General features: G+C 37.6%; 1 protein-coding gene across 7 annotated transcripts in view; it reads left to right on the top strand.

Moving 5' to 3' along the window:
- grik1a (glutamate receptor, ionotropic, kainate 1a) overlaps positions 1-11,689 on the top strand; it is a 48,680-nt gene extending 36,991 nt beyond the window's left edge. For 2 of the 7 annotated variants that reach the window (XM_057320908.1, XM_057320902.1), the window contains 4 exons: positions 4,622-4,839; positions 6,774-6,999; positions 7,267-7,517; positions 10,761-11,689. In XM_057320908.1, the coding sequence (XP_057176891.1) occupies positions 4,622-4,839; positions 6,774-6,999; positions 7,267-7,517; positions 10,761-10,913 (848 nt within the window). In that variant the 3' untranslated portion in view covers positions 10,914-11,689. Of the gene's footprint in view, positions 1-4,621; positions 4,840-6,773; positions 7,000-7,266; positions 7,518-8,895 lie in introns of all 7 variants that reach the window. The other 5 variants (XM_057320910.1, XM_057320903.1, XM_057320905.1 and 2 more) reach the window with 4 other exon arrangements.
- The last annotated feature ends 2,216 nt before the right edge of the window (positions 11,690-13,905 follow it).

Raw genomic sequence — 13,905 nt, 5'->3', positions numbered from 1 at the left:
ATAAACATGACAACACATCACTGGCACAGTTATAAGCCACAAACTGTTGATGTTGAATAGATTCTGGCGTGCAGAGTGTTAGTCTCGGGGTTTCTCTGGTGTAATGGGTTTGATGTTTGGGTCTGTAGGTTCCGCTACAGAGGCTATGAACTCAAATGGATGACCTGTCAGGTGTGCAGGAAGTGTGAAACAGCAAGAGCAGTTTTAATGAGCACTGGCGAACCGGACGAATCATTATCCAGAATAGTTCGACCTCACTTTACTGAGAGTTTTCCTCTGAAATATTAGAGAAATCTTATTTACATCAGAGAGGCCGGTCAACCGTGAAGAAGGAAGAGGAGCGGAAATGTAGAGTTTAGTTCTTGTAGCTTCAGAGGACAACTAGCACTAGCAAAGGCAATATAATGGGTTTGATTCCCAGCAAACATGTAGATAGTGAGAATTTAAAATGTTTTTCGATCACTAAGTCACTAAGTAAAGGTATCTGGCAAATGCAGAAATGTGAGGTAAAATGTTGTCCTTTTCCATATTATAAACAATAAGACTGATGTTTTGAATTACAACATTAAAAGTGTCATGTAAACATACTGTAAGTTTCTGAACCGAAAACATCCTCCTTAGTCTAATAAGACCATCTATTGAAACTAAACTAATCATGTCACCAACGCAAATGTCCAAGTTCAGCATATTGGCCCACTCATGAGCGAGGAGGAAGTGAGACGGATCAGGTTTACGAAGGCTAGAAGCTAATACAGTTGTAAGAAGAGGGGGAAGTTTATTGCTTCCAGTGTTTAAAACTGCTACACTTATTGTATATAAATATGTTGCCCACATACATCTTTTAAACATATAGCAGAAAATGGGTTAATTATTGTAATTCTGTTATTATTGTAATTTTGACCATTTTTAGATCACAATAGCCGTGAAGAAAAGTGAAGAGATCATTACGAATTTTCATTTAATCAGCATTTCTAGATGTATTGTGTCCATTCCAGTCCAGTGTGTGTTGAATTTCAACAAAACTAAACCTCAGGAGTGACATAAAGTCATCCAACAGCAATGTGAAATACTGACATAATGACAAGACACATGAAAACTGTGATAAAAATCAAGGTTATCACATAAAAACATATATTTTGAACTTTTCCTAAATACATGCACAAGTATTACTGTTGTATTGCTTAAAAGTGAATATAAACTTGTTTTCTTTGCTGTATTTGAGGTCTGAAAAAACACAGAGCATCATTTCTTTTGTTATTTTCACCTGTTTCTCCAGTTTTCATTTTCTGCAAATAGAAACAGAATATTTTTCTTTGAAATTTGTGGGAGTTGATAGTAGTTCACAGTATGAAACAAAAATGTTCATTTTACCTAAACATCTATAAATAGTGAATTCAGAATTTTTTTAAATGGTCTCTTCATATTTTCTGTCTGTACATGATATGACCCCTTTAATTTGAACAAGCTTTTCAAAACCCACCCACACAGGTAGTCATGATGAGGCCGATTAAGTCAGTAATGTATTCGTCTTGCGTGCGTTTAAAGTGGGCATATTTGTGCATTATTACCTGCTAGAGTTATACCACCTACATGAGGTGACTGAATAAACCTTGTTATCATTTCAGACATCTCATCAATTAAAGCATTCAGCGGAATACAAATGAGAAACTTGATTTCTGCTGCTTGTTTCTGTGACAAAACAATATTTAAGAGGATTATTCAAGTTACCATGCCAGTGGTTCTGTTTTGAATTTGTCAACTGTTGAGACCATTTTTGCATTTGTTTTACTGAATGATGTGGCGGTCCGTCTCTTCTCACACTGTTAAAATGAATGTTATGATTGACAGGTGGGTCTTCCACGTGTCATAGGAAACATTAAGTGGGTCACCAGCTGTAGCATCTAGTGATGCTAAATCTCAGAGTTTAGCTACATTGACAGCACACACGAGTTAACAAGTGTACTTCATGGTTTCCAGTAGTTGTACAAAGTGCCAAATGAAGAGTGGCATCGATGTATTGATGTTTTGTCAGACTCGCTTAATCTTTGATCTTTCAGTTATGCTAATGTAAACAGATCCCATTTGAAGATAAACGCTATCTTATACGTTTCGTAAAGAAACCCACAGTGTAATCTAGATTGGTACTTTTGTTAGATGTTTCCGCAGACGTACTATATAATTTACCTGGAAATCAGTCTGAATTTGTAAGGTGCTCTACATTCTGAATGCAAATGTATAAACAAACGTACAATGTTTGCAGAAGTGTACACACACACACACACACTGAGAATTTGTGCTGTCGTCTCCTACCGACCTCACCTGTGCGTTCAAGCATGAATGACAATCAGCGGTTCTTCAGTATCATAAATCAGTATCAGTGTTCTGTCTTTCTTACTAAAAATCACCTCATAATAATCTTCTAATAGGAAACTCCCCACCCATATATCTTAATAACACACCCAGTTAATTACAATGGTGACTTTGCTTATGTTAAGGACTCTTCGGTACAGTAATGTTCATCCCAGGCTAGAGGATTCCAGCATATGTGAGATGTTGACCAAAGTTCCCATAACGGTTATTTTAGTTCTCTATCCTAAGCATCCACATTTGGAATAAAGGTCTTTGCACATACAGTCCGAAATTTTCGTATGCGTTTTTCGTATTTGGCTCTTTTTTGTACGGTGTCTCTGAATTGTTATAAAAGGCCACTCAAAATGCTTGACGGATGCGAAAAACGCATAAAATCGTACCCGGTCCGAATTTTTTTATGACGGATGAAAATATCGGAGGCAGTGTGTAAATGTGATTGACACAACGTGAGGTCGTATTTATTTTTTAACGTGCGGAAATTTCGGACGCAAATTTCTGACTCAATGTGCAATGGGCTTCACACACATTCTGTTTATCATCAGGCTAGCGATTCAAATCTAAAGTAAGAAATGAAATCTAAAGACATATTGGCCTCCACCAAAAAATGCCTCCACTTAGTTGTCGCAGTGAGCATCACGAGCTGGTCTTTAGGGAAGTGTGGATGTTTGTTTGTGTGTGTATGTTAGGGATTGTTTGATTTTGTGTGTATGCATGCATGCATGTATATCAGAGGCGTATTCTCCAGGGAAGTGAGGGAAGCAGTTCGTCCTCATTAATCTACAGCATAAAACATAGCTCAATGAATACAAATATGTTTATATAAATATACAGCAATATGCCATGGCATTGCTCATCGCTACTAAAAACGGACAGGCGGGCATTTAAAAAATACATCACATATTACTGACGTGTATACACATATGGTAGCAGTGTTGATTTCCGTATGTGTGTGTGCACCTGGTTCCCACAACCTCGCTTTTCCCTTATGGGCCTGCTGTCAAAACCACTTTAGATATCCAAAGCAAACACACAAAAGACTCCAAGACTTTACGTTTTTTAAGTTTTACGCCAATGCACCCAGACTCCGCCAAAGTTACGGAAGTCGTGCCACTCGGCGGCCATGTTTGCAATGCCTCTGGGCAGTTAATACCAAGTCCACAGTCCTATCTACTTGAATCGGGGATATTTTTAAGTTCGCTGACAATTAAACAGCATGTTTCCTGTCAATAATTAAACCTGACATGAACTGTATCATAACTTGCTAAGCTTAAATGCACTAAAAATCACCTTTTTCTTGAACCCTTTTTCGTCTTTGACCCATATGCCTATATGTGTATTTACCACTGATCTATATAAATGACTGGATTGCTCATGACGTCATTACGCTGAAGCTACCACGCCGCCATGTTGGTATGCCCAAACGTTCTTTTAAATTAATAGGAAGTCATCACATATTAATGATAAAACAGTAACTTACCAGTCCCTGTTTTTATATCTAAAGTCTCACCGTACAATTTTTTAATTTAAAGTCGGGAATTTTCCCGTCTTATTAGATAGCCTAGTGAGTTACGTTCATTTTCATTACAGTAGCGTACATATCAGATCAGCAGACTAACGAGACACATCAACACATGACAAATGTGCTTATTCTGAAATCTAAATACAGATCAATACAGGCTGTATATGTTCTTTAAGTCATGAAGCTTTATTTCTAAATATTTACACATGTGCCATTACAACAGTGTGCAATACACACTCACCTTCTATACACTGATTTCTATACGTCGCTATTCGTGCCAAAAATAAACATAAACATTGGAAAAAACATCAATAACAATTAATTTAAATACGCATGTGAACCTATAAAATTAATGCGTGCCTAATAAGCTGAAAAACGTGTTATTTTAGATCGTTATTTTGACTGTAAGTCAATGGCGCTCTCTGTCAGTTGGGCATACCAAGATGGCGGCGCAATTGCTTCCGGTGGCTTCACCTCCTGCCATTGGTTTAGCGTTCAATGCGCAATCCAGTCATTTATATACAGGTTATCAGTGGTATTTACACTTACTGAATATTCAAAGTGACTAAGTGCATTTCTCAAAATATCTTCTTTTGTGTTCCACAGAAGAAAGAGTCATATACAAGTTTTGAATGAGATAAGGGTGAATAAATGATGACAGAATTTTTCTTTTTTTCGGTGAACTAACTAACTGTACTGCATGTTTTTCTGAACACTTGTTTGATATTTCAGGATCTGAGCTGATGCCCAAAGCACTGTCCACCAGAATCGTGGGAGGGATTTGGTGGTTCTTCACTTTAATCATCATATCTTCCTACACGGCCAACCTGGCTGCTTTCCTCACAGTGGAGAGGATGGACTCCCCCATTGATTCTGCAGACGATTTAGCCAAGCAGACTAGAATTGAATACGGAGCAGTGAGAGATGGGTCCACGATGACTTTCTTTAAGGTAACATGTTGTCTTCTATCTTACGTGCTGGATCGATTCACTTCAGCGCTTCACAAAAAATCGATTAAAATATAAAGCAGCAGCGAGTAGCTACAATCCAAACGCACAAATAGATTTGAGCGAAATATCAATTTTACAAGAGCCCCAGCTGTGCAGAAGAGCTGAGGCTTTTAGAAGTAAATATATTGGTTTTTTGCCGGGAAGTAAAAAGCAGATCAATCTTTTGCATCTGTCTCATGATAAGATGAACTAATAAAATTGATTCAGAGTCACAGACAGATGAGTTTTGAGTTAACCACAAAACGTCACACCCAATTCCTTATCCCTTCACGCTTAGTGGTGAATTCACCAAGTGGTGAATTTTCACGTGCATTTCATTTATTTGGAGGTGTCGGCAGTCTCATTTTTCCCCAGACTCTCTTCTAATGCCTTCTATGTAAACATCTATAAATCCGCCTGAAATCCTTCTTTACCTCCACCAATCCAGCCATCTAAAATTCCAGTAATCCATATATTTCAATCCAGTGATCTGTATCACACATATGCACCGTTTCTTATTTAAAGAGGGAGATAGACAAGCAAAGAGGGCCGGGTGGAGTTTATCCACTAGGATTGTAGTTTGAGATTACACCGCCGTGTATCTGGTGAGAAACTCTGGCCTGAAGAGAACCAAGACAAATCAAATCAGCTGTGAGAGATTTACAGGACAGATGTCCCATGTCTCCTTTCTGTCCACTGACATGCTTGGACGGAACATTTTAGACCACATATCCCCATTTGACTCTAGATTAATGAGAGATCAGATTGAATTTATCAAACACGAAAAGCTGTCCTTACAGCAAATAAGTTTACTTCAGGTTCATTTTAAGTATACTTCAGTAAAGTTCAAGTATATTGTAAAGGGATAGTGCACCCAAAAAATGATAATTCTGTCATCATTTACTCTCCCTGTTGTCATTTAAAACCTGTATGACTTTCTTTCTTCTGCAGAACACAAAAGAAGATATTTTGAAGAATGTTGGTAAACAAAAACCGTTGGTCCCCATTGACTTGCATTAGATTTGTGTCCGTACAAGTGAATGGGGACCAACGGTTTTCTAAATATTTTAAATGTTCTGCAGAAAAAAAGAAAGTCATACAGCTTTGTAAATGATGACAGAATTTTTGTTTTGGGGTAAACCACCCCCAAGTACACATGGTGTAGTATGCACAGTATATATCAATGTATGAGTAGTATACTTGGAAGTGTACTATTATGAAACTAAATTGGCACACTTATTAGTTGATAAAAGTATATTTTTAAGAACACTTTAAGTGTAATAGGAGTAAACTTTGAGCACACAACTAATTTACAACTAGTCAAAACCTGTTTTTTATTTGTACTGCAAATATACTACAAGTGAACTTATAAGTATACTGGTTTACTGGTTCAATACTTGTATCATAATTTTTCATATATTTTGATGTATACGTGCAGGATAAAAACCACTAAACTAGTAGTTTACTCGAGGCATATTTTAAGTTTTTTCAGTGAACTTAAAATATAGTTTACTCTTTATATTTTATTTATATTATATTGTTACTGAATTAACTTGAACATGTAAGTTTATAAGTCAGTCTTTAATTGGCTACTCAGTCAAACTACAAGCCAAGTATACGTCATTATACTTTTTAGTATATCTCCATCAAAAGATTACATATAGGCTAAATATACTTACTATTATACTTATACTTACAGAAAAGTCTAAGTGTACTTTTAAGTGTATTTCTGAGAAGTACATAAAAATAGACTGAAAGTATACTTGTAGCACACTTGAATAAACATATTTTTTGTAAGGGTGCTTGAGGATCGAGTTCTGAAGACAAACTTCTCAGTGTGAACAAACTAATGTCGCCCTTTTTAAAGTTTAAAAAGTCTACTTTTTGCCTTTCAGAAATCAAAAATTTCAACATATGAGAAGATGTGGGCATTTATGAGCAGCAGGAAGAACACAGCGCTTGTGAAGAATAACAAAGAAGGGATCACAAGAGTCCTGACCACAGATTACGCCCTCCTCATGGAGTCCACCAGCATAGAGTACATCACCCAGAGGAACTGTAACCTTACTCAGGTCGGAGGACTGATAGACTCTAAGGGCTACGGCGTTGGGACCCCCATAGGTAATGAACTGCACCTTTATGCATCCGTTAGAGAAAGTTGCTGTGCATAATGCCTTACAGGCGGCTGAGCCCATAACCCTTACACAGTACCAGCCTCGGGCAAAATGTGAGCCGTCTTTCTCCAGTATGCACCTTTGTGCACTTGTTTCTTTTGCCAGAAGCACTTTTTGTAAAAGATACCACACTACATAGCCCAACCGCTCAGAAATTTTCTTTGAAGTTGATTTGAATTAGGCAAGTACATTCAAAACATCTGATTCCATGCAGGTTCACCCTATCGAGACAAGGTGACCATCGCCATCCTGCAGCTACAAGAGGAAGGAAAGCTACACATGATGAAGGAGAAATGGTGGAGAGGTAACGGATGTCCTGAAGAGGACACCAAAGAGGCCAGTGCCCTGGGTGTGGAAAACATCGGGGGCATCTTCATCGTCCTCGCCGCTGGTCTTGTGTTGTCTGTGTTCGTGGCCATCGGAGAGTTCGTCTACAAGTCACGCAAAAACAGCGACATTGAAGAGGTGAGTGACGGGCCGATTGAGAGTCGTGCAGGAGCTAATTGCCTCCTGCGTGCCACAGCAGAAATAAGCCATGAAAACAGAAACAACACATTTGCGCAGGATGTTTACACAGCGGCCCGCTGGTCAGGAATGCGTTTCTGAGTTTTACACGCCGTTTATCTTGGTGTTTTTCATTATCTAAATTTTCGATTTTTAAGATTTTGCATGAGATGTTTTTTTTTTTAACGCACGATCTGGGGTATTTTCATTAGTTTTGTTGCATGTTGCATGTCATTCGTGAGTCCAGGAAAACATGGCAGGCAAGACTCGACTTGAAAACTAGACAAACTAACGCACAAAGTACAAAAGTCACACGGTTTACAAATCTTACAAAACGAACAGGCACCTGACAGAGGGAACTGGGGCTTAATAAAGGGGAATACTAACAAGGGATAATTACATGGGCTAGTGACGGGCAGGTGACGGGAATCAAACACTAAGGGAGAGATAACGTGGAAACGAGGGGGCGGGGCCAAAGCACGAGACAGGAGGACAGGTGGCACAATGTCATAACAAACAGCCACGTGTCTCCACACAAGACGCAACACACACACAAGACATGGTACTGTCATGACCCTGTCCACAAAACTAGAAAACTCCGGACAAGAAGGACAGGACCATGACACTAACTTTTTAACCTATTTTTTTAAGCATAAATTTACTTAATGATGACCATTTTTTACCTCTAAAGCAGTGTTCACCAACCCTGCTCCTGGAGATCGACCGTCCTGAAGATTTCAGCTCCAACCCCAATCAAACACACCTGAACTATCTAATCAAGGTGTTCAGGTTTGCTTGATAATGACAGACAGGTGTGCTGAAGCAGGGTTGGAGCTGCAGTCTGCAGGACGGTCGATCTCCAGGAGCAGGGTTGGTGACCACTGCTCTAAAGCAACCATAAAAGTCAGGTTTACCGAAAATATTACTTCTTAAGTAATGTATCTTCATTTAAGAATTTTTATATATTTGTACTGGAATACAAGACAAAAATACTATGTAAGAAATTCGTTATTTTGCTGTGAGTTTTTTCAGATATCAGAAAATGTATTGAAATTGTAAAAAAACAGCATTTGTTGAAAATATCAATTTTCTTCATTGGACATTATCGTAAACAAAAACTTTATTTTCGTTAAAAGAAATCAGATGCTATTTCGGTCTGGGTAAAACTGTTTTAGAATATTTAATGTCAAAATATTGACTACATTTAAAGGACATTTTGTCTTCAAAATCAATGACTACAGCCATAACTGTAAAAATGAACACTGCATCATTTGCATGTTACTGATCTCTCATGTCTTGTCTTTCTGTTTTATTTTTATCATTGATCTGCATGCACAAGGCTTTCTGCTTCTTTTACGGAGTCCAATCCCGGCAGCTGGAGAGGAGTGATTCCATCTCCTCCACTGGCACCTCCTTATCAACAGATTTAGAGAGCGGGCGGCTCCTCGGGGATGACATATGTTCTTCACATTAGCCCACACTCATATCCGTAAGGGCTGTGCGTTATTTGAAGGGATAAAGTAAACTCCTTTCCATCCACTGGTTCCTTTCGAACTGTCTTCCCAAACCCTTGACCTCAATCCGTTGCCCATACGACAAGAAATTTAGTACGGTTTTTAAGGAGATGAGAAACGCTTATGTTTATGTGCAGACAGATAATAAATATAGTGCACTTGGAAACTTTTATTTACTGCAGGAAAATCTTTTGATTGAAATTCAAGACAAATTTAAATGTAGATGTTCTATAGACCGATTTGCAAGAATGTAAACACTGCTCCAAAAGCACTGGTCCAGGTTTCATTTTTTTATCTTACATAAATATTCGTTTAGCATTTTAATTCGCTAATACAACCAAAATGTTCAGTTCTTGTTCAAAGGTTGTGTAATGTTAAAACTGAAACATGAAGTTCTTCTGGACCAGCATTGTTTGCGTCTTACAAAGTGGTCTATTTAATATTTGATTTCTTCTTGAAAGTTTGAACCAATCATGTGGTGCAGCCAATAATATCAAAAATTGTATTGAATAAAAAATAAAATATATCTTAAATTTTGTGGCTGGAATATAAATCTCTGATACAGTATGCTTATGTTATATTTTCAGAAAAAAATATTTTTTAATTTTGTTAATTTAACATAAAATAACTTAACAAAACTAAAAATAAAAAGCAAATACAAATAATATGTTTAAAAAAATGTTAAGCATGTCAAGGAAATGAATTCATTTTAAGATAAATCACGGTCACACCACATGACATTTGAATGCTATAACATACTTTGTAGATGAAAAACAAAAATCATTTAATGTACATTTTTAAACTGCATTTATGTGTACACCACATTCTTAATGTTTGAATAACTGCACTTTTTTGGCATGTCGAAAATCATTATACGTCATTGACCCATATATGCCCAGATTTTAGACAAGGATCCATGGAGATCTTTATGAAATACCATTATCATAACAGCAGCTGCATTTCCTGGGGATCAAACCCATGACCTTGGCATTACTCTACCAGCTGCAGTAAACCGTGCTTTAATATAACAAAGAACCACTGATATCAATCTCTTATTTGTAATTAACCTTTGCCTTCTGTATTAGGCATTGAGAAGACATCAGTTCAGATGAGTTTTCATAATGACTTGATCACTGATGAATAACGGCGGGCCCTTAAAAAGAAAGAACAATTAAAGCCTAAGATTACTGCGCTCGAAATTAGCCAAATGGATGACTATAATCAGTGTGGAGCTAATTCACTGCACACAGTGGAAGTGGTCTTATCTGCCTCCCACTTCCCCAGTGGCATTTTCCTTTGGCTTTGCCACTAAACGCCTTAAGCTATATTTAAACATTACATAACAAACAAGATCAGCAAGGGGACTGTCAATCAAAAAAACTGCATCATCACAACTCCATCAAATCATATGTCTAGACATGTCTATTGCTCATACAAGACCTTTGTATACTGTCACTGATATTAATATTAAATGGGCATGTTTTACTGTGCCGCTCATGTGAACAATTCTCCGTAAATATGGATGCATGCAGTTAATATTTTACTTGTGTAGTGCAGTAAAACAACAGTACAAACATCAAGCCAAGGTGGACAGCATTGAATATGGTCGCGTTTGTGTGTGTTTGCGAGCGCGTCTGCATGCGCGTGTGTGTAGAGACTCACGCAAGCCCTCGTGTTCTTTTTTTGACAGTGTGTCTCTTTCAGTGCTGTGATGGAAGATCTGGGCATGTCCCTCAGGTGCCACAAGGCATTGAGGAAGAGAAGCAGACACAGAGGAAAAGCAGGCCTGTCTGGAGTCTTATGTAACTCTAAACGCATCCTGAGGAAAGAGACAATGGCTTAGATCTGCAGCCACATGGGAAGCAGCTCGGATTCAACATAGCTGTCAGTGAAATGAATTTCCAAGGCCATTTTTGTGTTATGATTTTCATTTTTCAAGAATTTTGCAAAAATGCTGCAAAAAAATATTTTCCTTGTCTGTATTTTGTCTTGTTTTTCAGTAAAGTATCTGAACGTCCTTAAAGGGATAGTTCACCCAAAAATGAAAATTCTGTCATCATTTACTTACCATTTTTGCATTTCAGACCCGTTTGGATTTCTTTCTTCCACAAAAGCATAAACATTTTGAAGAAAGTTTGAAGAAAGTTCTTTTTTGTGTTCTGCGATAGAACGAAAGTCATTTACTCAGAGCGTGAGTAAGTGATGACAGAATTTTCATTTAGGTTGAACTATCCTTTTAAAAAATGAAAAAATACAAGAGATGTTGACTTGTTTTTAGAGAATTTATTCCAAATGATTCTTACCATTGGCAATTTTTTCTGTGAGATGTAGTTGTTTTCATCAGTTTTCTTTTAAATCTTTCTCGTTTAAGACATTTTTGGATATTTTTACTGAAAAACAAGAGCTCTTATTACAAAAAAATGTTTTGCAGCGTGTGGATTTCTTTCGTTTTGCGTCAGCCAAACACAGATCTCGGTAATATCTGTTGTTAAAATGATTGAACTTAACATTAAAGAAATTATTTATTTTGAGATATATTTATTACTGTAAGAGCACATTCCAGATGGTAGCATTTTCTGTGCTGTCCTTGACTTAAAAAAAATAAAAGCTTTACATATATTTTACACAAACGCTCTGAGTGTTTATCTTCTTTCAGCATTGCTTTGATCTGTGATGCGTGTTCCATTAATTGCATGATTATATAACAAATGTACTGTATGATAAAACGGAAGTTTCAGAACAAAGAAATATCTTCTGCATTGGTTCTAAAAAGCATGTATGGTGTGACCGTTTGAGCATATTGTTCCATTTTGACCCTAACAATTCAAGACATTCACTCTGCTACACACAAACCATATGCCTCAAGGGATCGACCAACGTATTCTCACTCAGATGAGGCACAATCAAATCGAGGTTAAAGGTCGGTTTCTGCTCCAAGAGCTACCTACTCCATGACCCATAGAAATTGCTCTGTGCAGATTAAATGCCTTGTACATCTGACAGGTTTAAATGCTGAAAAAATAAATAGTTCTGAAATCTTCGTAATTAGATATTTGTGTTGTGTTACAAGTAAATTTCCCCATGGTTGTTCCAGAATAAAGCATTCCCAGAAATGAATGCAAGCATGTTGATGTTGCTTTCAACTTTATGCAAATAAGATTATAGATACATTAGACTAAAGTTTGGCAATCACTAATGAAAAAATGAATATGAATAATGTTTTTTTTTTTTCAATGTCCCCCTTTGCACTCAAGCTTGCATGGGATGATTTTTTTCGCAAAACTTTATTATCTAACATCTTTTCAGAATATTCCACAAACGAGAAAGACAAATCTAACCATTACAAAGTTTAGTGACCTAGAAAACACAAAACCTCAATTGTCTTATTCTTTTTTCCTCAACTGTTTTTTGTTTTACATTTTTTAAATGTTTCTGCTTGCTTCCAGGTTAATTTACCACCATTGACAATACCATAGTAGGAAAAATGATTGTATTCTTTTTTTGTTGTTCTGTTGAACACAAAAGAAGATATTTTGAAGTGTGTAGGAAAGCAAACACTTCTGGGGCACCTTTAACTACCATTGTCATTTTTTCTACTGTTGTAGTAAATGATGTCCCAGAACTGTTAGTTGCTAACATTCTTCCAAATATCTTTCTTTGTGTTCCACAGAAGAAGGAAATATATACAGGTTTGGAACAACTTGCGGGTGAGTGATTCATGACAGAATTCTCATTTATGGGTGGAGTTTCCCTTTACATCTTAGATTTTCAATGTGGGTAGCCTCAATCGCCAATGATAATACAATTTCTCGCTCAGATTTGGCTTCAGGGAAATGTAAAGATTTCGTAGTGCTGTAAGTCCAGTGTATTTGAGGACAAACTGACAGGCTATTAACAAACAATACAAAAATCACAGGGGAATCACAGAGGAACGGAAGGCCATTCACACATACTGTAGATATAAAGGAATTGCTGGAGGTCGTTCTGGCCCGGCGGCCTTTTTCGAAACCTTTAAACTCATTGAACATGTGAGAGCCATTGAAAAAGACTTTGAGTCTTTGCTTTAATTGTGGAAGCTGTTATGTACACTCACCTAAAGGATTATTAGGAACACCATACTAATACGGTGTTTGACCCCCTTTCGCCTTCAGAACTGCCTTAATTCTACGTGGCATTGATTCAACAAGGTGCTGAAAGCATTCTTTAGAAATGTTGGCCCATATTGATAGGATAGCATCTTGCAGTTGATGGAGATTTGTGGGATGCACATCCAGGGCACGAAGCTCCCGTTCCACCACATCCCAAAGATGTTCTATCGGGTTGAGATCTGGTGACTGTGGGGGCCATTCTAGTACAGTGAACTCATTGTCATGTTCAAGAAACCAATTTGAAATGATTCGAGCTTTGTGACATGGTGCATTATCCTGCTGGAAGTAGCCATTAGAGGATGGGTACATGGTGGTCATAAAGGGATGGACATGGTCAGAAACAATGCTCAGGTAGGCCGTGGCATTTAAACGATGCCCAATTGGCACTAAGGGGCCTAAAGTGTGCCAAGAAAACATCCCCCACACCATTACACCACCACCACCAGCCTGCACAGTGGTAACAAGGCATGATGGATCCATGTTCTCATTCTGTTTACGCCAAATTCTGACTCTACCATTTGAATGTCTCAACAGAAATCGAGACTCATCAGACCAGGCAACATTTTTCCAGTCTTCAACTGTCCAATTTTGGTGAGCTCGTGCAAATTGTAGCCTCTTTTTCCTATTTGTAGTGGAGATGAGTGGTACCCGGTGGGGTCTTCTGCTGTTGTAGCCCATCTGCCTCAA

Source organism: Triplophysa rosa, linkage group LG22 (genome assembly GCF_024868665.1).
Source record: "Triplophysa rosa linkage group LG22, Trosa_1v2, whole genome shotgun sequence".
Classification (NCBI taxonomy): Eukaryota; Metazoa; Chordata; class Actinopteri; order Cypriniformes; family Nemacheilidae; genus Triplophysa; species Triplophysa rosa.
The sequence above is the reverse complement of the archived record's forward strand: the minus strand, read 5'-3'. Positions and strand labels throughout refer to the sequence as shown.